General features: G+C 37.8%; 1 protein-coding gene across 3 annotated transcripts in view; it reads left to right on the top strand.

Moving 5' to 3' along the window:
• ZNF106 (zinc finger protein 106) overlaps positions 1–26,365 on the top strand; it is a 120,244-nt gene that overhangs the window by 5,210 nt on the left and 88,669 nt on the right. The window contains exons 2-17 of one of the 3 annotated variants that reach the window (XM_027459489.3): positions 2,760–2,845; positions 4,143–4,204; positions 9,433–9,627; positions 11,939–14,023; positions 14,607–15,228; positions 16,021–16,090; positions 18,075–18,229; positions 18,325–18,385; positions 18,712–19,053; positions 19,590–20,364; positions 20,729–20,784; positions 21,269–21,414; positions 21,870–22,004; positions 22,877–22,993; positions 24,097–24,288; positions 25,605–25,667. In XM_027459489.3, the coding sequence (XP_027315290.1) occupies positions 2,792–2,845; positions 4,143–4,204; positions 9,433–9,627; positions 11,939–14,023; positions 14,607–15,228; positions 16,021–16,090; positions 18,075–18,229; positions 18,325–18,385; positions 18,712–19,053; positions 19,590–20,364; positions 20,729–20,784; positions 21,269–21,414; positions 21,870–22,004; positions 22,877–22,993; positions 24,097–24,288; positions 25,605–25,667 (5,130 nt within the window). In that variant the 5' untranslated portion in view covers positions 2,760–2,791. Of the gene's footprint in view, positions 1–2,759; positions 2,846–4,142; positions 4,205–9,432; positions 9,628–11,938; positions 14,024–14,606; positions 15,229–16,020; positions 16,091–18,074; positions 18,230–18,324; positions 18,386–18,711; positions 19,054–19,586; positions 20,365–20,728; positions 20,785–21,268; positions 21,415–21,869; positions 22,005–22,876; positions 22,994–24,096; positions 24,289–25,604; positions 25,668–26,365 lie in introns of all 3 variants that reach the window. The other 2 variants (XM_027459488.3, XM_072038782.1) reach the window with 2 other exon arrangements.

The following is a 26,365-nucleotide window of genomic DNA, read 5'->3' as shown; positions in this document are numbered from 1 at the left end:
TTGCTTCTGAGCCCTTGCTTCGAAGGGCTTCTCTCTGTGGAGGTGAAAGCTTCGCTTTTCATAGTGACATCCAATAGCATTTGAATTCCATTAGTATTTTTAGTACTCTGTCATAAGTAATGCTCAGTCGATTGGGCAGTTAGCCTAAAACTCTTCCTGTGATCGTGTATAGTTACTATATGTTTTAATTAGCCAAAACAGGTGTAATGTTAGTTCTGCTTGTGAAAGCGTTTCAATGTGGTGTGCTAGCTGGTGTCAGCAAGTCGCCATACTCTACTGGCCTGTTTGGCCTGATTTGAGTCCCGTGCTGCATTACCCTTGTGAAGGATAAATTCCATAGGTACTTGAAGTAGTCTTAAGCAAGATCCTGAACACGTATAGGGTATTATTCCACTAAATGACAAAGTAGTGCAAGGGAAGAGTATTGGGGAAGTAGAGCATGATTTCATGCAAAATTGGTGTAAGCATTTGCATCCTTTGCTTTTCAGGAGTGGCTTCAAGTTAATCATGTTCAAACAGCTCTCCTGGATTGAGTATGTATCCAAACCTGTCATGTGTACAATAATAAATAATTCTCTTAGATCTGTTGCAGCTGCTTGGATCTATATGTAAACAGTACATCAGTGATGTGCTCCTATGCTTGCATAGGTTTTCCAGGAGGTTATTATCTCTGAGGCTGATATCTCATTTTCTAATCACCGCTTGAACTGAGACAGCAACTTCAGTGAAGCAAGCAGCTACAGTGAAGATACATGTAACTAAGAAGTTAGCTTCAAAGCTAGTATGTGTGTGTTTACAAACAAGTCATACTTTCTATGATCTGGAAATAGAACGTGGATGAATGCAAAAGATTTTGTCCTGAAATTTTGTATTTCTGTGCTCTGATCTTCTCTGAAGGCAGGTGCTTTTGCATGCACTTCACAGGTGTCCTATGAATTTATATGTATGCCCTGTGTGACCTGGAGTGGTGCAGTCTTCTGAGTGATCTTGTGCCTTTGTGGGTGCTTGGTCAAAATACAGAGCTGTTACTAATGATTCAAGTATATCTGGCGCAAATGAGATAAAGCTGGAGAATGCATATTTAAATGCCATCAAGTATTTCAAGAATGACACCCTAAGAATGTTGTATAAGTAACACAAGATGATTGAATCTGTTATTTTATTTTAAATGTGTTTGTTTTGACATGGTAAGGGGATTTTTTTAGGGAGGAAACTTTCTTATCACTAAAAATTAAAGGACTCTTGCAACTCTCAGGTGAGTTCTCTTTATGCTGGACATCTGCTGGTGCAGACAGGAGCTGTAAGTGGATGTGCAAATCCAGAGGAAAGGAGTTATTTGTCTAAGAACCATTCACATTTTGAATTAGAGTGAGTGAGGTTTTGCTTATTCTGTTGCTTACAGTTGGGCAGCAGCACTGAATGTTGGAGCTGCTTTAATTCTGTGCGCTCTGGATTTGGTGTAAATACAGTTCCTGCTCACAGCTTCTGGTCAGTGCCAGCTTCTTGAGGGTTCAGCGTCCCAGAAACAGAAGGTTGGTGGCGAATAATTGGGATTAGTTTTGTAGGCTGTGTGAACTGTGCAGATGAAGGCTTTTGATGGCTTTTGCAGGTTAAGTTTGGTGCTATTTGCCAAATTAGCTCTGAAGCTGACTAATGTAAAAGAGCAAAGCTTGGGATGAATTGCCTTTTTGAGTGGAGATAAAAAATGAATAATAGTATTGGCAGTAGAAAGATATATTTCTTTTTGCTACAAGGTGAGGAACTGCCTTGCAGAAGTCAATCAAAAGTGAGACTTGATCATTGCCCGTTTTAATGTCTCTTGAGAGAAAGAAAAGGGCAATGACAATGTCCTGTTACTTATGCAGATGCATCCATCTTCATATTATAACCTAGACATGTAGGTACCTCTAGCTTATTGCTCTCCTTATAAACTAAACAAAATTATTAAAAATAATAGTAATTTAACCTACTGATACTTCATTTGCATGTATGCACATTTTCTGTGGATCAGTGTTAAAATGTCTATTAAAAACTTCGCACCAGAATATAATAGTCTTGTACCTTTGGGAACAATTAATGAAAATCTGTAGCCTTTACTAATGTTTCAAATAAATTATGTGTCCATGTGATAAAGCTAGAGAATATATTTAAAACACTTTTGGGTATTTCAGTGTACACACGTGTAATTCTTACAGAGATCAAGAAGAAAAATACTGAATTTAAATCACTTCAGGTTTTATTTCACAGTGAATAAATTGACTGATAAAACATGAAGACTGGCAGTCTTGGTTGTCATGAATAGCCTTCATTTCGTTTCCCTAGGTCCTTATAGATCTTTATAGATTTTCTTACTTGAGTTGCCCTGTGTACTATAATAAAAACGTGAGTTCATCCTGCTTGGTTTCTTCAATTCCTTACCTCCCTCTCATTATGCTAGCTGGCAAGTTTTTTGTTAATCTGATTCGAGTATCTGTGAGCAATCCTACAGATTTTTGTTTGCTTGTAGTGTGAGTGTCATGTGTTGGAGGACAAAGGGAAAAAAAAGTGAAAGCATGGGAAATCTACTTTTTCTTTTAAGAGCAATTTAGAGCAATACTCAAAAATATATTATCTTTCCTGAAGTATGTTGACTATGTGTGAGAGGTGTGTATTCTCTTAAAGGAACTCTGCACAGATCTTTTCATGAATAGTAATGCTTACTGAAACCAATTAAAGAAAAATCAAAATCTGAATGTTGGTTCTTCTTGAATTATTTGCAGGTATAGGATAAGACCTTTCCAGAATAATAAGCATGGTTCGAGAACGAAAATGCATATTATGTCACATTGTGTACAGCTCAAAAAAGGTAAATAATTTACATCTAACATCAGTAGATACTATTACTAAATGTGTATAAGTAGTACTTCCATTTTAGAATTGTGAGAACTCTTTTTTTTTCTGTATCAGGAATATATTGATCTAGATGTATCACAAATCAAATAGTACATTTATGTGTGCTTTAGAGCATCTTTTTGAAATGAACTGTGCAGGATCCTTGATTCTGAATGCAGAAAACGTTGAGGGCTTTGAGTTTTATTAATATTGCTGTGTCAAGCTAATAAAGTGAATCACTCAAAAAACTATTTGGCTATAAGCTGTGCTGTGTTAAGAATACTATGCAATACATTTTTTTCCTTTTGGACTTTTATCTTGGTTCTGTATGGATGAGAATGTGGAACTATACAGCACAACGTGTTTAAATTAATGTTGCCATTTAGTATATGTCTTCTGTTTGCTGGATATCATGCAAAGCCTGCACTAAAGCTCAGTGTTTTGTGTTTTTTGTTTTTTTTTTTAATTTTCATATATTGCTTAGCCACCTGGCACATGAATATTTTGCAAATGCCAGTGTATTAATTCACACAACTCTTTAGATGTTGCTTTCCCTTTGTGGATGGGAATTTGAGAACTGAGGAGGATAGTGATTAGTAGCTGTTCTTTGAAGATTTCCAAATGTTTGGGCTCAAACACCAAGAGAAAGTGAAGTCTTCTGAACTGCTTTATTTCTCTAAATTACGAACACTCAACACTCTATTCCAGGAGCTTTCTTTCATTCCCAATTAATTACCACTGCAGTTTGTGGATCAAGGTTGCTGTAAACAACAAGCTGATTTGTTATGTTCATTTCACTTTCTGAAGTGCAGCTAGCAGAGTAAAATAGTATTTGATGATGAAATTGCAGCTGTGTCAATACAGATACAGAGAGACCTACTGAGATTGCACAGGAAAAGTGTTTTAATTGCTCTAATGGGGAGGTGGTATCAATGAGACTTTGAACAAAAATGTTGATCAGCAGTAATTTGTCAAAAATAAGTCTGATTTTTGCTGCATACATTCTGTTCTCTTGGAATTCTGCTGCCTTTTAGAATTCTAATGACTCCAGTGTGCCCTTCTGCTGGGAAGGTAACACTATATGACTTCTAAGACTGTGACTACTTGCACTTTCATGGTCATAGAAACAGGAAAAGCAACTGCTACAGCCCTACAGGGGCAGGGTATGCCTTCCTGCAAGGCAGGAGAGTTTTCACAAGTGAGCTTTTCAAATGCAATACACCATTTTGTTCTGTTATGACCATTTCTACTTTCCTTTCTCCTGGTTGAAGGAAATGGAAGAACACATGAGAAGCATGCTTCACCACAGAGAACTTGAAAACCTGAAGGGAAGGTATGAGAACAATCTTGAATCTGTCCTCGCAGTGCAGTTTGTATGTTATACTCTGGAAGAACTCGTGTGTGGTTTCCCATACAAGCTGAATTGCCAGTTTATTTTATGTGTCACATATTTGCATGCTTTATAGTAAAGCTGGCAATGACCATGTTCTTGAATGTCTAAAACTTGTGAGGCTTCTTAACTGAAACAAATTATAAGAAAAAAGCTCTCCTACATTTTTTGGACTGTAGTGAATTAATAAACAAAACAAAACCCAACTGACAGACAGAAATGTGTTTTTGTTCTTGGCTGTTTCATCTTTGGCTTCTTAGAAGCACTAGAATTCTGCCTTTAGCAGAGTTATGAACACTGGTATTTTCCTTTTAAAATCATCTTTAAAAGCTTAAAATGATGCAGAAAAAATTGTTGGTCTTCTAAACCTCTGTAAGAAGTCTGACATCTTGGATGTAAAGGCTTCATCTGTGTGTGTGAAAGCCTGTTTCTCTGCCACTCTGGTCCAGTAGTTTAATTAATGGAGCTAGCCAGGGCAGATGTTGGCTTCCATGGATTTAATTATAACCATTGGAAAACAGTCTCTCAAGAGTATTAAAATATCATCCTGATAATATGGAATCAGGGTGCAATCAGAGTACACTTGAAAGTGCTTTCAGTTGCATTTCAGTTTTTGAGGTAGCCAGAGATCAGATGGTCTGAGCTTAAATATTTGACTTACAGACAAGTCATGACTATTGCCTATGACTATTATAGTCATCATGCACCACAGATTTCATATGAAAATAGCACATCTATTTTCAACACCTTTTAAAGGAATAACAAGTTATTTTCTTCCAACTTTTAGGTGTTGGAAATTCATTTTATTAGGACATCTGTCTTAAATCCAAGGAAAATAAATTGTAGACTGTTTCTGTTCACCTTATTTCTCAGTTTACAAGCTTTTATTCTCATTTTTTTTTAATGCAAAATGGGAGCAGCTGCTCCAGTAGCTCCAGGCCCCTTCTTTAAAGAATTAATTATTGAACAAAAGCAGACTGAAACTAAGACTGGTTCATATTATGTTAGATGCTAATGTCAACATAGTTAAGTTTTGTCAGTTTGAATTCTAGTAAAACTCCTAAACTGCTTTATTTATAATGCTTTAAGACTAGCATAAGTTAGACATTTATTTGTCTTAGGTAATACTTTGTGTGCAAAGCACATGTGTAGCTGCAAAAAAAGAGTCCACATTTGGAGTGCAGGATTGCGTTACATACATAGTGCAGCTGAATACATGTGCTTGAGCCAGCTGTATAATATTTTATCCTACTCCTCTGTGTAATTGCTAAATATTACTCTTTAGACAGAGACTGTGTGATGTATCAAAATATTAAAATATATGGTAAAACAAATTAATTAGTTTTTTTTCTCTTGAGCTTAAAGTTGTTTCAGTGAGATTCAGATAAGTTGCCCAGATTTCCAATTGATAACTTTGTTATTGTGTCACACTGAGGAAATGTACGAAACAGCTTCTTGGCAGCTATTTCATTTTTCAAATAAAATTTGCTTTGGATTCAAGAGGGAGGGCATAAAAACAATAACTTCCTTGCTTTCCACTGCATTTTTTCCCCTACAGTTGCCATCCCTTGCTTAACCCTTTGTCTTTTCTTCAGAGTTCTGCTGCTTGTTTAGAAAGAAATAACTAAAAAACCTAGATCATCTTGCTTTCATCTCTGCTATGCCCCACACAACTGGGTCTTGGGAGCTAGGAACATTCTGAAATGTGCCTGGGATCAGGCACATCATACTCATCAGTATCTGTACTGTTAAGAGTAAGAAGAACTTGTTCTCTTTCTGAACAGCTGGGACGTGGTTGCTCAGAAACCAGAATGTCCTCATCACTGGAGGCTTAAATAGGGCTTCTGGTCAGCTAACTTCTAGAGTATTTCTAGTCTAGACTTCATTCAGACAATCATTTTGAGATTAGGGTAGCTACAGGGACAGAAAGTGTTGTGATTACAACTTAAAATTTCACCTCTCTTGGTAGAAGATACTCTGTCTTTCTGAATCAGTATTTTTCTAGTTTATGACAAATTTATGCAGGTGACACTAATTTTTTGAAGTCACATATGTTCATAGTATGCTGCAAGTGATTTGGCAGTTCTTGGCTTCCTATTTCTGTAAGACTGAAATAAAATTAAACTCGCTTCATCAGAATTACATTTTCGTAATAGAAATTTAATGTTAAGGTAACTGTCTACATCCTTTCCTTTACAGGAATGCATAGAAGAAATTTGTTCTCAAAAAGGATTTATGGACTTCATTTTTTACTGTGCAGTAACATCCTTGCTCTCTTGTCCTGTGCCTGTCTCCTTCCCATTTCAGTTTGATAGAGGTTTTTTAGGAGTTCTACAGCCTTTTAAAGCAAGATACTTGTGTTTTACATTTTCTACTTGGAACACAACAACCTCATAAGGGTAGTTGCATTGTGTGACAGAAGATAATACCATCCAAGCGTATTATATCAGCATCTTACTACCATCAAATTTAGCATCCAGCTAGAGGTCACTTTTTTTAGATTTCCTGTAGGGAAGAGGTAAAGGAGGTGCATTTATTGGTTCTTGCTTTCCTCCTTCTAAAGCTAACTTGGTAATCTCAAGGCTAGAACAATTTTGTGAAACTTTTCCTCTTCTTGAGGTCTTCTTCCCTGTGATATGTAATGAGAACTGGATGTCAAATACAAAGCTTTAGTAAGCTTTTTAAATATAAGAAATGAAATAATGCTTCTGTATGAAGGGCATTGAGTCTACCATCTGATGTATGCATGCAGAAAAATAAAGCTCTGGGATGTTGTCATACTGAAAATACTTTTTTCTTGTTTATTTCAATCTGCTTCTGGCCTTCTTTTTGAACAGCTATGACTGTGGTGTTTCAGAGGGGATGAAGCTCTGACCTTCAGGGTTGGGAAATCCATAGACAAGATTAGTGTGTGTGGTAGGAATGCACCCAATTATGGCTGCTATTAGTGGGAATGGGGGAAGGAAAAAAGTCAAATCATATTTCCCATTAGTGTAACCATCCAAGCTCTCAGACAATTCTTCTTTACTTGAAGTGGTTGTGCATGGAGGGAAAAAAGTATGGGTATGGGGTTTTGTTTTGTTTTTTGATTAGGGAGTTGTAATACTTACCCCTCCCCCCCTTGAGTCTTTTCTTTCCAGACTATCGAGTGGTCCAAAACCACAGCTTAGTAACAAGTCCCACAAGTTAGAGAGAAAAACAAGTTCTTTGTCTTTTAAGCCAGTTAAAAACTCATTGGCTTTGTCCAAACACAGTAGAAGCATTGCACATATTTAGTCAGTCTGTAAGTGAGAATGATGGAAGTTTTATGAAAGAATTGATAGGTGGGCCTTAGGAAGGATTTGGAGTATCCCTGAGGTATGTTTCTTGTTGAAGTGTCCTTGTGGGACGTTACAGAAACAGAACGCTTTTTTCAGCAAGAAACCAGTTAGGAGGTGCCATTTGCCTTCTGTGCTGATCAAAGTTAAAACCAAAACTTAATAGCAATGCATAGCTGGGTCACTTATGACTGTGAAGAGCATTCTTCCAATGCATTAGTAAAATCCATTTAATTGCATATGGTTATCTTCATTGGGTTAATGAGGCAGCCTGAATGATGATATATACAGAATCTAGGCTTTGACTGCTCTTGGTGAGTGTGAAGTACAAAATGAAGTACACCTCTCCACACATCACACAGTAAATCTGTAAGCTACTGACTTGTAACTGAAATTTACCTAAATGTTTCATCCGGAATCAGGCAGCAACATGCAAAGAATGAATTGTAAAAGTGTAATTTTTATGAATTAGGTGTTTAATTTAAATTAAAGTTTAAATTAAAAACAACCTCCTCTCTGATTGTGCCTGAATGACTTAATTGGTTAAATATCTCCTACATGTTAGGAGGAAAAACGTAACTGTAGCAAAAATAAAACATTGCATTTCATATTTAGCAGCAGATATTCCATTAAGCACTCCAGTAAGGATTTTGGCCTAATATTTAGAGTGAAGGTGCGTCTTCTAATCTTTTTCTCATTTTACTTTTACATTTTTTTCTAAAAATTGTGAATTCATGCTTGACTTTTTCATTTATGGATCCCAGTTTCTTGACCCCAGTCATGAACTGTGTGTTGGTACTACAACACTACAGCTACAAGACTTCAATCTTGAATGTGCCTTGGGGTTGGGTAGATCTGCTTTTATGAATTAAATGACACAGTTGTGGAAAGCATTGTGGAGGCTGGCAGTGAGTCGACTTGGTTCCACTGGATTGTCTGCAGTGGACTATGCTCTTTTTTTTTTTTTTTTAAACCAGTAAACATACTTTCCTTGTTTAGGTTTATTATTAAAAAACTATTTCCTTAACTGGAGTATCGATTGGATTGTCAGGAGAATAAGGTATTTTTAGAAATCTGAATTTCTTTATTAAAAAAAAAAAGTTGTAACCTTAGTTCACTATTCACTGAAACATGAGTGAAGCCATTTGTCTGACACAGCTGTCAACTTCCTCCAGCTGAAATAATTACTGTATTTTTTAAGATATGTCCTCTAAAGTGGAAAGCAGACCTCATGCACATTTGAACCAAATAAAGTACAGTGAACTGAAGATACCCTCCCATCACTTGCTGTGCTGTGGAGTCTTTAGATTCCAGGCAGCAGTCTCAGCTGTCCCAGTTTAGGCTGTGCTCTGTTAGGATTGGCTGTATCCATGTACTGCCTCCTCCCTTTTCTAAATTTCACTGGGGGAAGGCTCAAGGCAAAGATTAAATGTAGAAGCTGTCACCAGGCTTCCCCAGTGCAGCTGGCACCATGGATGGGCTTCAGAGCAGCTCCTGCTAGCTCTGTAAGCCTTCCATTCTGCCTCCTCGCTCACTCTGTTTCCTCTGAAAAGATTTTGAGTACAACAATTCAAGAAGAATTCCTCCTACCAGTTAACGCAGCTTTATTACCAAGTCTTCTACCTCTTGATTGTTGGAAAAAAATCTATTGAAAACTTACCATCAAAAAAGTAGACCTTAAATGAAAAATCCAAAGAATTCAAGTAACTTAAATATACTGAGCAAAATCTAGTTGCCTTGAACGCAAACTCGTGGCTAAAGACCGGCACATTCAGAGGAAACAAAGTAAGACCAGAAATAATCTACCATGCCTGTTGGCAGAATTGAAAGTCCACCCTCTGCCTCTCTTCCTAGGGACAGCAACCATGAGTGCCAGGTGTGCAGGGTGACAGTGGTGGGCTTGTCAGCATATGCCAAGCACATCTCCAGCCAGCTGCACAAAGACAATGTTGATGCCCATGATAAAGCGGAAGAGAAAGAGGAGGCAGAAGAAGAATACCTTGACAAAGAACTCATTCAACTAATCAAGCAAAGGAAGGAACGGAACCGGTGAGTTTTTATTTCTTCTTTTTGGTGTAGCATTATAGAAGTGCATTTGGTATAGTTGTGATATGCTCCGAAGGACTAGATGCTCATGAAATGTAAACTGCATGCAGCCAGTATACTTGTTATGAGAACAATCCAGGAGAACTGTGTGGAGATTATAATTTCAGTATGTAAACGTGATTCTGCTAAATGTTCTATTGATCCACTATTCATAGGAAGTACAGCTCTTCTCCATTATAGATTTAAAACAAAACACAGTTTTGCTGTAAACAATTCCCTAATGTGGAATCTTGTGCTTTGAGAGGTCTAATGCTGTTATTTTAATATTTGATATGCATTTTAACTGAAGGATTCAATAAATGTAACAGTGCTGGTATTGTTGTCCAGGGGGTAGGAGCATGGTTCTGTAGGAACCTGGCCTTTTCAAAACTGTTGCTGAACATGCTCTGTTATAAACCTCTTTTTTTTTTTTTGTCTATTTTTCTATTTTTTATTTATGTATTTTCTATTTGTCTATTTTTTTTAAGAGAATTGTTCTGTTAGTGTTACACTGAAATCCCATAATCCTTGAATGAAATTTTTTTCATGTTTTACCTTCCTGCTTACTATCAGCTAAAGATAATTCTAATAGCTGACTGTGTAATAGGAAGCTGCAGAGAGTAACAAGTACTGCTTTTTGTCTTGCATGTGACTCTCCAAGTGTGAATTGCTAGTGTGATGTTCCAACTGGGAATATATTGCTTCAATAGATTGACAGCATGACGATGGTATTAAAGAGCCACATGATTTTTGAAAGAAGATCTTACTTGGTTATGACTGGAAATTTCAATTAGTGTCTCAGAATGCACAAGGCTAAGGAGATTGTTTAGTTTTGAAGCCACCCTGTCATATACTGGGGTACCCTGGTTGCTGCATGGTGGTCATGTTTTCATATCAGTGGGTGTAGGTAGTAACAACATCATTTTTCTTAGTTCCGTAGTAAAAAGAGTAATGCTTGTCAGTGCAGTGGTATTTTGAGGCAATTAAAATCTTATAAAATCTCTGTTGGATGCAGGTTTGGGAAAAAAAAAGTACATGGCTAAATTCACTAATACAGCGAAATTGTTTCCATTAGATCATAATCTAGTTGAGTCAGCTCCTAAAACCAAAGGTATCACTCACTGATGGATCATTTCTTTGAATTAGTGTCTTAAAGCTTGCTTTATCTCGTGCAGTAGCCCATTTTCCATTAGACAGTAATTATTTGTGCATCTTTTAACAAAACTGGAATATGTTGTAATCCTAGAAGTGGATACAATATAAATTTTTGGTTTACTGATACCAGTAAATCTGTTCCCATTAGCAGGCAGAGTGGTGTGAAAGCTTTCTGGCTTGCTTAACAAGGGAGTTAGAGCACTGTTTCTGTAATCAGCTTTTGAAACGCTTTTATTAAAAATTCCTCATTTGATAGAATAAATGCTTAGAATATTTAGAGTGCTGATCCTGGGAATTGCTGTTAGCATGAAGGTAGCATTTATCTTTAAATGTACATGTGATAATTTACCACGTGTTCATGACAGACTGCCAAGTGTAAGTATTATCCAAAGGGCAGTAGATAGTGCTTCTGGGAGGCTCTTACAGATTTGTCATTGCATGCTGTGGACTGTTTGTCTGTTAGTTAAAACAAGACAAAATATTTTTTGTACCCGAGGCACAACTTCTGTAGATGCTCCAAATATGTTTTTACTTAAGCTTAATAAACTGACACATGGTCTCAGTTGTTTTATCTTATAAGTAGAATAACTGCTTTTCTCAGCCTAGCTTTCCTTCTGTTTTGTATCCATTCACTCTAGCTATGCTGTCTAGTACCAACAGAGTAGTCTTCAGGAAAAGGAAATCTGACTAATTTTTTCTTCTTTCTATCAAGATAACTCAAATTGCAAAGATTATACAATAGAAGGAAGCTTTCTTTTCATTTGTTCTCTTATTCCAATACCTTGTAACTTGAAAGGAATATTCTCTTCTGACTTAAACAGAAATATTGAAGAACTAGTCTAATGAACTGTCCCTGCATCAAATCACTCATTCTTCTAAGAGCAATTTTGAAATACCAGGTTTAAGTAAAGGTACAACACTAGTCTTGATAGTCAAATACTACAGAACCCTGAACAGTAAAGCAACTAAATAAGTGGTTGCCGTTTCTTCTTACATAAAGCATTATCTTTTTGGTGCAAGTTAAATGGATGGGGCTTGTGTAGCGTTGGATTTTAGTTGGGATAGCATCGGAATTATCTATTTATTTATAGCATCAGTTTTTGTCTGAATTGTTTTATAGGCAAGCTGAAGCATGCTGTGCAAACCAAGAATTAGAATGTGATGATAGGAGATCACAGAGAAGGCGAGAAGAAAGAGCTGCATACAAAGAAAGAGAAGCTTATGATCAGTCTTCGTGGCATCATCATAATGCATCACAAAGAGACTGGAAATGGGAAAAGGATGATTACATTAGTCCTAGACAAGGAAAATTTTCGCACTCTCAGAGGAACCTTAACATGAACAGGCATCCAGGTGGTCCAAGGGGGCGCTCTGGGTGGCACCAAAATGTTTCAGGAAGCCCTTCAAATCGGCATAACTATGGGAATTCTGGAGGTGTTTGGCATCCAAGTGGGCGAGGAGGAGCAACATTAAATTGGCATCACAGTGGCAGGGGGAGAAATTCTACTTGGCACTCAGAAGGGAATTTTTCTAGCTGGAATTCCAAGAGTTATGGAGGAAACTGGAAGTCCAATCCTCATGGTGCAAATAGCTGGAATTTTGGAAGCTCTGGAGATGCATATTCGTTAGAGCCAGTTAAATATAATATGGAAAGGTATACATGGCAGTGGCAGGAGAAAGACGTTATTGATGTTCTGCCATACAGAGATCGAAGTAATAGGACTGACTCACTTGATTTTACTAGTGATAAACTTCCAAGTGAGGGAGCGTTGGATTTTGGTACTTCCAAGCAACCAGAAAACAAAATTTCAAGAAACAATGGAAAAAGTGGGAGTCCTTCCAGAGACAAAATACATCGCTGGACTCCCTACCCATCCCAGAAAGCTGCAGAGCAGCAACCATGGTCTGAAGAGAATGTTTCTAAAACTCCAGATAAAATGGATTCTGTGTTTATACCTTTTACTGAAACATCAAGTAAGGGAAAAACTTGTGAAGCCAGTGTGAGCCTCCCAAAACTTAAAAAATGGGAAGCATCTTCCCGTTCTAATGTAACCTCAGATTACCTTGATTCTTGCAAGGTAGCGAAGGACTGTTCCAGTGATGAAAAACCTGACAAAGATGATGGCAGAAGTAGTAGGATGCCATTGCTGAAATCTCCTCTTCTGAATATCACAGACATGAAGTTGTCTTCCCAAAAGCAAGACGCAAAAAATCTCTTAAAAAATGTCAGGCTGCTGTTATCCTCAACTGCTAGTGAAGAGCAGAACCATTTGAATGCACTGAACTTGGAAACCAACAACTCCCCCTCTTACTCATCAAAGCTGCGTGGTGCATGTGCAGTTAACTCACGAGGCAACAAAGACAGTGATCTTGGGGAGCCTGCTAATAACTTGAGTGAGGCAGAACAAAAATCCAAAGATGTTCAATCCAACCACTCATTGCAAAATGCTCCCGTAAGCTCTTGTAAGAATACAAGTGATCAGAATATGGAAGAAACTGAGAAAGTATCACCAAATAACAAGTTCAGACTAGATTCCCTAGAAGATGTGAGTGATGATGAATTAACAGGAAGCGAGAAGTCAGGAACAAGAGCTGAAAAGCTGAGTCGTTCTGTTAGTTCTTGTTTACCCTGTGACACTGCAGAAGGTAAACCTGCTGCCTCTGAAAAGGAAGTTGATGAAAAGCCGTCTGCTCTAAGTATTGCTTCTGCTGATCTAAAAGATTCTGCATTGCAGATGGAATCGACAGTTTCTCCATCAAGCAATCAGGACAACTTGCATGTAGGTTTGAAAACCTCCTCCCAGGAAGAAGGGGATGAAGAGCGTGTCAAGTCACATGCTCACTTTGAAATGGAAGGTTTTGAAAATCCTTCAGATCACGATCTGCAGAAAGGAGGAAGCCAATCAGTAGGCCTCCTCCTTCCTGATTTAAGCAAACTTGGCCTCCCTGCCTCTCTGCAAAGAGATCTAACACGACATATTAGTCTGAAGAGCAAAGTGGGAGTACATCTTCCAGAGCCCAATCTGAATAACGCACGACGCATTCGGAATGTGAGTGGCCATCGGAGAAGCGAGACTGAGAAAGAGTCAGGGCTTAAACCCACCCTCAGGCAAATTCTTAGTGCTTCCCGGCGAAACGTCAACTGGGATCAAGTCATCCAGCAAGTAACCAAGAAGAAACAGGAGCTTGGCAAAGGTTTACCAAGGTTGGTAGCTTTCAAGTCTAACCATGTCTGTGTTTGTTTAGGGGAGAGGGTTGTTTTTCCCCAGGTCTTAAGAGAATGCCAGAATCTAGGACTTCAGAATGAAGCGTTCTAATACAGCTGTCTTTTGCATGTGCAAATACTTGGCATTTTTGTGATTGCAGCTGCGGAAGCCTATTCACAAATGAGCAACAGTAGTTTGCTGCTCAGAAAAGGTTCTGGTCAGTTCATAATCATTGCTTAACATCTGACTATGGACACTAGCAACACATTTGCATTTCAAGTTCTAGTAAGTGGAAGAATGTAAAAACAGAGTGAACAGACCTTCTGCATGCTATCTACATTTTTAGAGTCCTTAAAAGCTAATGTTTTGTTGTTTTTTTTTTCTGACTTGTAGATCATGCTGTCAGTTCTTAGCAACAAAATATGATTTTGTGATACACAAAAGCAATTACATTGCCACATAAGATAGTGGTGCAGAATACCAGTGTAATCTCATAAAACAATAATGTGCAACTGGGGAAGGGGAAGTCTTTTCAGCTGGTTTCTTACATGTGTAATTATTTTTCTTTTTTTCTTGTTAAAGGTTTGGTATAGAAATGGTGCCTCTTGTTCAAAATGATCAAGAGGGTCTAGAACTCACTGAAGAACCTGATCTGTCTACTTTGGAAGGATTCCAGTGGGAAGGGATTTCCTTAGCAGTGCCTGGATCAGCCAGAAAACGTAGCTTTTCTGAAAGCAGTGTCATTGCAGACAGAAACCCTTCCACTTATAGTTTCTTCAGTGAAGAAGCCAAAACAAGAGAAAGCAAGGGAAGGCAAATAATTGCAGCCAGCCACTCACATTGCATAACATCTGCATATGAGGCAAGAGCTGACATTGAGGCTGACTTGAAACGGGAGACCTCTTCTCTTCCTTTGTCACCATTTATGTCGGAAAGAACTGAGACTACTGGAAGGAGACACAGCCTACAGGCGACCTGTGAAGTTGCAGGCCTCATAAAACAACAGCAGGAGACCCCTGATAAGAGAACACCTCTTCTTGAAAAGCAAAATGTACTGGAAATCTCAGAAGAGAATACTCTGATCTCAAATGATGTACTTCTTGCAGTGTCTAATAACATAGATGCAGCTACAGACAGTAGTTGCACATCTGGTACTGAGCAGAATGACAGCCAAGGAATTGGAAAGAAGCGAAGAGCAACAGGAGTAAGTGTACAATTTTTGTGCAACTTTGGTATGCTGGAATATGTTATTTCCATGACAGGTGTTATGACCACCTTGAAATGATATCTGTAAGGATGGCTTTTTCTTCATTTGATTGTCTAGTAGATTGATAAGCTCAAACTAATTAGCTTATTTGACTTATTTTTTAAGAATCTTTTTCATTTCAGTGTTCTTTTTAGTGCAGGACTTTTGCTTAATCTTTTTAATTAGCAGGAACAGCAAATGCTCTCTAATTCTGATTTGGTAATTGCTACACTATGCTAGTAAACAAAATTTGTTAAAATATTTAAAAATTATGTACTTTAAATGAGGTAAAAAATATTAAAGATCTAAGTCACAACTTTCTCCATCTGAATTTGTTTCATTGTCTCCAATCAAAATAATCAGACTGGTTTTGTTATATGCAGAAAGTAAGAATTTTAATTCCTTGGTGATTTCATTCTTTACACTATCAATTAAATCTGTGAAGCAGAAAATTGCAACCACGTCTATTATTGAACATCTGATCATGTAGAAGGCTGCCTGCTTATTTAATATTTCATCCTAGTTGACATGAAAATATTGGCACCCACTTTGTTACCCTCCCTACTTCTAAGAGGAGAGGGAAGGACAAATTATGTGAGAATGTACAGAGTTGTATATTTTCTTCCCTGTGGGTACAAGTGATGCTTCTTGAGAATGTGATTGTTTGATTTCTTGATTTAGGCAAAATTGCCATTGCAACTTCTTTTAATAAAGGTGTTTTTTGTTTGTTTTGTGTTTTTTTCTTTGTAGGAGGGATCTTCTCCTGAAATCCCCAGTCTAGAAAGAAATAATAAAAGAAGAAAAATCAAAGGTAAAAAAGGTGAGTGACTGTCATGCATATATTTGTCTAGGATAGAGGTTACAAATACCTAGTAGTATTCTGACTTGGCTAAAATGGCAGTTCCTTAATGTTACTTTGGTGCTTCTTGGCTCTTACTGAAGGTTATAGGGTGTACTCCTGTCAGGCCTGCGAGACCTGTAAGATTAGAGCCAGAGCAACCAGGTACAGTGGAGTCCCTTCTCTCTCTATCGTGCTGTGGGAGTCCTGACTTCCAGAGAGCTACTGAAATTCAAAGCAGTGGAAGAACCCACTGGTACATTCCTCTCTAAATAATGTTCTATTTTTTCCATTTTACAGTACAAGATGTAGAGGAACAGGGGTTGACATTTCTGGATTCTTCCCAATTTGTACCATTGCCTAACAAGCCTTTTGTATCTCTTAATACCTGTTGGTGGCTTGCTCAAAAGTATGCTTGTTTAGAGGCATTCAGGATGAGCCCTGACTTAATGAAGTTGTCCCTAGTGTTGCCTTCTACTGTCATCATAACACATTCTTCTCTAAAGAGTCCCATGTTAATGTCTGAGGTTGTTTCTAAGAGACTTTTTGCTTCCTTCCTGCTTGCAGTTCATGTTCACAGTTGCACAGATGGGACCTGTGTTTTCCCCCGCTCAGGGGAAAGCATCTTGCTGCCACTCCTGACGGAAGTTGTGAAGGGAAAAGAACACCCATCACTCCATTTTAGTTCAGTAGTTCAGCTTTTGTGTTCTTCTTCTGGATGTTCTTACCAGAAAACTTGTACAGGAGCCACTGAGTCACCTGGGCTGTGTTCAGTTTAGACTATTCCTGCCCTGAATGTAATTGAAATTAATATGGAATGCCTCATTCCTTCCTTCCTTCTCCTCAATAAAGAAAGCAGCTCTGATCCTGGCATTAGACAGGCCTTTTTCAAAGAAATCTAACCTGTCTATATCACCACATAGCAAAACTAATTATCTGTCTTTTAGGAAGAATAGTTTCTTTGGGAGCTAAATCATTACATCACCGTCTAGGAGCTTTAGGACCAGAAGCTTAGTTTTCATAACTAAGCTACAAACACAACTTTCAAATGTTCCATTTCTCTCTCTTTTTATTTTTATTTTTAATTTTCTTAATTTCTATTGAGTTGTTCAGAATGCAGGGCAGTTAATATGGATCTTGTAGGAGCTAGTCTTTCCCTACGTGAAAAGGTATTTTTTATCAGCCTGTATCTTCAATGACTACTACTCTAATAATGCATTTGACAAAGAGCAAAGTAATGAAAAAGAGAGACTTCTCTATCACTGTATCATTGTGTAAATCTTCTAAAAGAAACTATAACCTAAATGAAGTTGAGCAGTGCACAGACTGAAACTTAATTGGCTTGAAACATCTCTGTAGTAAAATCTTTGAAAAAGGAGGATCTTATTATTGAGTACAGAGCTTGGAAACTGTTGTGAGATTGCAAATGCAAGTCTCACTGCCCAAATGTTATCTTGGATAGTACGTGGTTTTAGCATTTGTTTCCTTTTGTCTTCATATGTCTTTTCATGGCCTCTGAATTAACTGAATAACTTAATTCACGTTTAGTTTAAGTTAGTCTCTGCCTTTTTGATTACATTAATGAAAATTGTGTACTTGTACTTTATATGTATTTATACTTCAACAAAAGATCTTTGTGGAAGAGGGTGACTTCTTTTGTTCAACAAATTAAGTCAATGCTGGCAAAACTGCAATTAAAAAAAAGTTAATAGGGTCAAAGCTGAGATTCCATAAAGAGAAATTCTTGATTTTACTCTTCTTCCATGTAATACATGAATGTTCCTGTGTGTACTCTTCAGCCTCTTCTGCAACTATCAATGCTTGACTTCATCTATGTTTTCACATTCAGAGGTGATAGTATTTAGTGATCATGTGGAATTTATTTCAATGTATTGCCATATACAATTAATTGCTAAATTATATGTTTTTTGTTTGTTTGTTTTTGTTTTTTTTTTTTGTTTTTCAGAACGTTCTCAGGTAGACCAGTTGTTGGCTATTTCACTGAGGGAAGAAGAATTAAGCAAGTCCCTGAGTAGCGTGGACAGCAGTCTCTTGCAGGCTAGGGCTGCCCTGCAGGCTGCATATGTTGAGGTTCAACGGTTCCTTGTATTAAAGCAACAGGTAACAGTAGGCTTTTGAGATTGTCTGACCTAGAAGTTAGCAGCCTGAGAAGCTGCCTTAAGTAGAATTGATTTAAATCACTACTTTTTTTGCAGATAACAATGGAAATGAGCACACTGAGAAGCCAGAGAATCCGGATCTTGCAAGGGCTACAAGGTAGGACATACTAACAAACTACAGCAGTGGAATGCTAACTTGCATGTTCTTTGAACTTGGCGTCTAGTAAAAATTGCATGTAACTAGAGTTGATTAATTTAAAATGTGGAACAAAATGGAGGGCTTTCCATATTTCAGTCTTTATTGTTCAGGTATGATCTGTTGTCTTTGGTAATGTTGTATAGTGGTTGTCTTGCAATTTTTTCTCTTCCTTATCTGTTTGCCAGAAAAAAAGAGCTCTTGGAACCACTGACTTTTATTGCAAGAATCTGTAAGTTATGAATGTGTTTTTGTTCTTTTTTTTTCTTCACCTCTTTTGCCATTAGAAACATATGAACCTTCTGAATTGCCAGAGCAACTTTCCAGCAGTGTCTCAAGTGAGAGAAGAAATAGCAAATCTCAGGTGGCAGCTGATTTGATTCCTGCGGGCTCCTTCTTGCCCCTTTTGGACACTTTGTCTCCTGTATCTCCACTGGGAGCTTCTGTTCGTATCAACACACCAACACCATTCCAGTCATCCTCTAGCCTCACACTGACTACTCCTGCAGACTCCTCAGTACAAGTTAAACGAGAACCTGTGTCTCCAAAAGGCTCGGAAGAAAATACGAATTGTGTACTCGAGAACTCTCTATGTGTTTCACGAACAGAAGTTGTGGAGCAGAAGGAAGGTATGTGTGGCTTTTATTTGCTTTAAAAATAGTGATAAGAAAATGTGGGAAATGTTTTTTTTTTTTTTTTTTTCCCCAGAAGAATACAAGTTGGGTGTCAAACCTGCAGCCTCTTGTGCAGGAATAAACTCCCGTAGGCTTGTGTAGTCCTTTTGCAACTTAATACTCTTAGAAGGTGGGACCGTCCTTACAACGTATCCAGATGGACTCCATTTTTTAATTGTTAAATACACACAAATTGTCTTTTTCTCGGAAATCTAAAAGCATTCAGTCAGCCAGTGACTTAAATGATTTGCCCCATTCCTTTGATTCTGTATACACAGGTAAACATGTTATTTCCTAGCTATATTTTTTTAAAGGATGGATAGCTAATTGAAATAGCAGATCTGCTTGTTTACCTATCCTTCAAACACATAGGAGTATGTGCTTTACGTGCACATTTAAGTATAAACAGAAAATTGCACAGAAAGCAAACTTTGAATAAATATTTATTGCTGTGGAGATCAAATATAACACTAGTCTCTTTTCTTCAGAAGAGATCAGCCAGAACAATTTTGTGTATCCAGTTATCTCTGCAACCATATCCCTGTCAGAACTGGCAGCTTGTTTCCAACAAACTAATCAAAATGTTCAGAAGCCTGCTGAGGACAGGGGAAAAGATGGAATTTCTGAAAATCCTTCTCATTCGTTGTCTGATTTCAGCAAGAGAGAAGCAAGTGATAAAGTGACTGAAAGCTTTTTACTGGATCAGTGTAGCACCTCGCTTCCAGATCGTTCAGTCCTTCCAGAAGTGCCCGTGGATAAAACCCCCAAACTGTCAGCAGATGTGTCTGAACAACAGACAGCAAACACTCTAGTCCCCGCAGAAAAAGGGAACAGGAGGAGAAGAAAGTTAAGGAAAAAGAAAACTCTGAGGGCAACTCATGTGCCAGAGAACAGTGACACAGAACAGGATGTAAACGACCCTAAGCCCATCCGGAAACTCAAGAGTGGAAAGGTTTCTAAAGGAGAAAAAGTCACTACATCCACTCCTCCAAAGCAAGAGAATGGAGCTACTACTCAAGCAACAAGAAACAGAGATGAGAACGATAGTGATGCTTCTCTGGAACTAGTGGAAATTGCAACGCCACAATGCGAGGTGGTTGACATTGGTTCATCAGAATCAGGAGATGAGAAACCAGACAGCCCATCAAAGAGGGAGTCACGCAGCTCTGTGGACCAAGCAGTCCTAGAGGCATCTTGCTCAGGTTATGATGAAGTGAGCTCTACCAGTGAGATTGGCACAAACTATAGGGATGATGTGAAAAAAAGGTGAGATTAGTGCTCAAAAGCATTAAACAATATAAATATATATTTTTCCTATTCAGAAAGTTTTACAACATCAGTAAATTTTAATTTAATTCAGAAATGAAATGAGAGAGAATGTCTTCCTCTATGTGTCATAAATTAAATTTGCTTCTTTGATCCTCCAAACAAATGTCTATTGTTCTCTCCCAGTTTCTCTGATAATTGGAACATGGCCCTACTGCATGGAAACTATATTTTTGAGCTTACCTGTTTTAGGCTTTTTTTCTGCATAGTGCAGAGTCCTGTGTTCTGGAGTATTACTTATACCATTGTCTTGTCTGAAAATGAGCAAAGTCTAATCTTTCCACTCTTATTTTCTGTGTTACAGTGTAGCTGAGACACAGACTTCAATATCATCACTAAGAGGATCAAAGAACTCATCTGGTATATCTTTTAAGCTTTTCATCTTGTACTTTTTATGATATATTGCAAGAATTCCAGTTATGTCTAGATCAAACTGCTTCTAGAGGAAATTAGCCCTGAAGGCAAAAACCTGCACTAAAAAAAATGAAGTGTGAAGTGATAAATGCTCACTTACCCTGTCCCTTGTTGAATACTTTGTGCCTTGAGTCCTTACCACCCCATTCCACACAAACACTTCTACACAGTCTCCATAGAGCTGTCAGATAAAAACTAATACAATCCTTTAGTTATTTGAAAGATCTTTCTGGACTTTATATTATACAAAGATCTTTCTGGTATTTTATATTACATTCTGCTACTTACAGGCTCCAGCTGAGAACTGCAGTGAAATCTGACTATAAAGATGCTGAGCCCCCATAATAGTTCTGCTGTTTGGTAACACAAAGAAACAGTGTTTGCTTGAGTTCGTTCAAGTAATCCAAGTACATGTTTCTCTATCCTGCAGAAGTGTCGTCAGAGCCAGGTGAGGATGAAGAACCTACAGAGGGGAACTTTGAAGGACACCTGGCTGCAGTGAATGCTATTCAGATTTTTGGGAATTTATTGTACACCTGCTCAGCAGACAAAACTGTTTGTGCTTACAATCTGGTTGTAAGTAAGGTTGTGACGTTGGTTTAAGAGTAATTCCAGTCACAAGGTTGAAACTCTGTTTTTATAAAGCCTTATTATGTAATTAAGGAAGTAGCAGCTCTTTTGAGTGCTTGAATTTTTTACTCTTTTTCTTCAAACTTCTCTTCCTCTCCCCTTCCACTGTTTCACCCCATGAGAGGGGTAAGAGGACATTGTTGCATGTCCTAACATTTTTGTTAGCTCTCCCACACTGCTCTGTCAGATCACAGAATGGTTGAGGTTGGAAAAGACCTCTGGAGATCATCTAGTTCAACCCCCCTGCTCAAGCAGTTTTCCCTAGAGCACATTACCTAGCATTGTGTTGAGATGGCTTCTGAATACCTCCAGGGTAGGAGACTCCACAACCTCTCAGGGCAGCCTGTCCTGAGAGGTATTACAGACCTTTAGTTTGACAGACCCTATACTTTGCTTTCTAGAGCAGGAAGTGTGTGGCTATCTTTGAAGGACATACTTCGAAAGTGAACTGCCTCCTGGTCACTCAGACGAATGGGAAGAATGCTGCACTCTACACTGGTTCAAGTGATCACACTATCAACTGTTACAATATCAAGGTACTCAAAGTCTGCGGTGATTAACGTATACTGATTTTTTATGTAATGTTTCTTTGCAAATATAAATGAAACAAGCGTTTTAAACACTGAGCTGGGCATGAACTTCACTTTATACCTCAATAGAGGAGAGCAGAGTAAAAAACAAAAACAAAAACCCAAACATTTAGTGATTTTACTGGTGCAATCTTTTGATCCTTTGTCTAGTTCATTATTGCAGTTTTTGCCAGAATAACATGATGGGATCTCAAATACTGGGAACACTAATGTGCAGGACAGTTGTTTGACTGTGAATACTGAATTTGCCTTAATTGTGTTTCTAACTTCATTGCTTATGTAAGATGCAGCTCTCTGTAGATCGACTATTGAGAGAACAGGTGGAAGAGCATTCTGGGGCTTTTTGAAACTGGATTTCAAAGGAGAAGCTATAGGAAAGGTTGTCCAACATGCAGATGCAAGGACTAGAATCATAGAATCATTAAATATCTGCTTCAGGGGGCAAACTGCCAGAGGTTTTGACTCTTAAGCTGGTGATTCATGGTAGTTTCCTGTAGAGAGAAGTTCATGGGCATTTCTTGAACTCAAGTGTCTAACGGGGTGTTTTTCATGTATGGCCTAAACTTGTATATACATTTGAGGTTGTGATTAGAAGAAAGCTTTTAGGGCTATAACTGGTTGATGAAGTAACATCAAGTCTCAAAGATGGGAGTGAGCTGATTAAAATCAGAATCTAGCTGCCAGGTGACAGCAGACACTGAGATGTTTTTCTCCTACTTTGCTAGTTCAAAAAATGTGGCTGGTGGGTGAAAATTATTATTCAGGCTTTTTTTCCCTCAATTGTTTGGAAAACTTTCAATAATTCTTTCTATTGCCAGACCAAAGAATGCATGGAACAGTTTAAATTGGAAGATCGAGTGCTCTGTTTACACAGCAGATGGCGAATCCTTTATGCAGGACTTGCTAACGGCAATGTAGTTACCTTCAGCATAAAGGTTAGTTTGTTCAAATATTGGCACCTAAAAGCCTGTTGTGTTGCTGTTTCTCTCCACTTTTTGTTTATTTCATCTCTTTCTCTTGAGTAGTAAGTATATGTGTAATGAAAGTATTTTGGTATAAGTGGTTATTTTTGGCCCCGCGTTTTGGCCCTTGATTTTGTTAGTGCCTAGAGTTGTCCCATCTCCCCTGTCTTCCAGTTGCCTTTCTCTTAACTGCAGCGGTGATGTCATATTTTTGTTAGTGATACTAAGGTTCCACCTAGTCTACCAGTTGTGCGTTATGAGGATTTGCTGACAGAGATGATTATTTGTGAATCTTCCTGTGAATCCTTTCTTGCCTGTGAAAGTAGTGTGAGAGACTTGAATGTGTTACTGGTTTGGCCTGCTCCATTTACAGTTTTAGGGACTTGTTCGTATGAGTTTCTAGCAAAGAAGCCTAAACAGCAGCCCTGATATTTAAAAGAGAATAAAAATTAAGTGAATTATTATTCTGATTATTCTTTTTATGGAGCCTTGACTAATTTCTCAAATTTATCCTTTCTTTACTTTTTACGCCCAAGTTTTATGGATCTACTAAGCTTTCTTTACTTGAGTATTAATGTTCTAGCAGAATATCTTAAATTGTCTTCAGAAAACTCTTATCTTATATCCATTGTGAGGGAAAAAGTCTTTCTTATTATAAAATCATTTGCTTTTTAAGTAGTGTGAAATATCCTAGAGGCTTTGATTTCATTAATGAACTTTGAGAAGAGTTGCATGTGTGTGCTTGCATGTGTTTTTCTCTCTAAATACTACTTTCTGCTTGTTTTAATTCTGAAGGAGGACTTACTGGACTTTTGCTCAATAATTAAGATGATTGTTTTTTAAATACAGAAAATCAAAGCCCAACATTAGGAGTTATTTCCTCAGTTTGGAAACTTAGTTGTAACTAAGTTGAAACTTAGTTGTACTAAGATGTAACTCCTAGCACTGTTGATGCAGTGTTACTGATCTGAAATCAGATACTATACCAAGTACCTCACAGAAAGGACTCAGCAGTCTACAGTCAGTGTCATAGCAAAGTTTTAATTCTTAAATACAATTTTTTCCTCCCCTAACAGAACAACAAGCAGGTTGACACCTTTGAATGCCATGGCCCTAGAGCAGTGAGCTGCCTAGCCACAGCTCAGGAAGGAGCACGCAAGTTGTTGGTAGTGGGCTCCTACGACTGCACCATCAGTGTGCGAGATGCACGGAATGGGCTGCTTCTCAGAACTCTGGAAGGTCACAGCAAGACTATACTCTGCATGAAGGCAAGTGTCTCCAAAAATACGTTTTTGACAAAAAATTCATAGAACTGTTCTTCTTTTACTTCTTCATCTAATAGTGAGCAGATCATGGTAGGGAATAGATTATTTCTGTACCTTAAATAATAAAAACTGAGAAATTTGGTAGGAAAACTCTGTCTTGCTGCCATGTCTCATGTTCCCATCATAAATGCTGATATTTGTGTGAATGCTTATTTCATGTTGTTAGATGATTCAGGTAATCTTTTAATTTGAGTTCCCTGAAATGGGAGAATATAGGGAAAGTTGGGGAAAAGGTGAAGGTAGCTTTCACATACTTTGATTGTACAAACCTCTTTGGAAATTGGGGAAGAAAAATGTAACTCTGGAAAAATATTTTTCATTTTTAACAGAAGAATCACTATTCATTCTAGTCTAAATACAGTCTTTATGTAAATTGTGGTTATTTCCAGGCTAGGCTTGGAACTTTTGATCTGCTGAGCATGGATGTATTTTAGGACACTGGTAAAAGGACTTCATTACTGGTATAGCATTCTGTCCTCACAGCATCACATATATCACATTTCAGATAATGTGACTTGTTTATAATTGTTTTAATTGTATTGTTCTAAATGACATAAGCATGCCCACTTAATGATTTCTTTATTGTTTAGCCTGATTGACGTAACATGAAGTGTCTGAGGTTACAAATTGGAATATAAGTTTGTCTGTCTGCTTTGCTCAGACCACAGTCATCTACAGATAGGGGAGGACTGTTCTGTAAATTTTGTTTATCTTTGAAATGATGCAGTGGCACAGCCTTTGCCCTGTGAACTCTATCCAGCTTGTGTGTCAGCACCCTGTGGTCCCTCTGTGATCCACAGTGGATCTGTTGAGCTTCCTTTCTATACTAGTACTTGTCAGGAACACTGTCTTAAGTTACCAAAGTGCACCACAGATTCAGTATTTCCAGGAAGCATTGGGCTTTTTTGTGCGTGTGGGGAGCTGTATTCTGTATTCGGTTCACTGGGTGTCTGATCTGCTTAACTGTCCTTGATAACAGTCCATGGGTAGGATGACATAGCCTGGTGGGCTGCAAGTTAACAGTGTCTAATTCCAATTGTGAAGTAGCAGAAGTCAGCATTAAGGTAGCTTAGAATATTTTCTAGCTCTTACATGAAGAACTGTGTGTACATTTTTTCATACTCAGTTGATTTTTTTGGGCCTGCCAGATACAGGAAATATTATGGTGCAGCTTCAAACTGAGCAGCACCTGAATACTTTGCTTGCCCATTTTCATGTCTGCTACAGAAATAAAGAATATTCTTTTTATTTTTTGAAAGGTTGTGAATGATCTGGTATTCAGTGGTTCCAGTGATCAGTCTGTCCATGCCCACAACATTCATGTAAGTCTCATATATGAAGTTGGAATGATTTCTGCTGTTAAGACAGTGAAAACTATCTATAACGTCTACTGACTGTGCTATAAAGTTGGTATTTTCAAAAATTCTGAATGTTAGTGGAAAAAATACCTTTCAGAAAAGGTAGTCATATGATTTTGTTAATGTGACAAAGCACTATAGTAATTAAGGGGGGAAGTAGAGGGTAAAATACCTTGGGAAATAGCCATTAAACTTGATGATTCTTGTAATATGACATACAGCACCCTTTTATCTGGGGATCTTGGTTTTACAAATATTACTACAAAGGTGCTGATAATGTGGAAAGGGTTTTTGTAGCTATGCAATGAGTGAGACTAAAACCACATCTTTACTTAGATTCCCCCCAAAATTGTTTATTTCTCAGTATTTAGCTAAATTTGCTCAATGATTTTTTTTGGCTACATAAATACTCCTAGTACTAATAGCAGAGTACCATCTGCAGGATAGGTGGGAACATGTAGCTAATGATGGAAAGAGAGGAAGAAGTCTGTTCATAGTGGCATGCATTTCTATTGGACTTAGAATGTCTTTTTGTTAAGCAAAGAAAAGGATAAATCATATTTGATCATGATTTAGAAGTGCTTTCACAGGAAGTCCGATAAAAGGTGTTTCTGTTCTGTGAGTGGTGAGCATTGAAGCTAGCTACCCTATCAATGTAAAAC

The sequence above is a fragment of the Anas platyrhynchos genome, chromosome 5, assembly GCF_047663525.1.
Source record: "Anas platyrhynchos isolate ZD024472 breed Pekin duck chromosome 5, IASCAAS_PekinDuck_T2T, whole genome shotgun sequence".
In the NCBI taxonomy this organism is placed as follows: Eukaryota; Metazoa; Chordata; class Aves; order Anseriformes; family Anatidae; genus Anas; species Anas platyrhynchos.
This window is presented reverse-complemented; position numbering and strand designations above follow the sequence as displayed.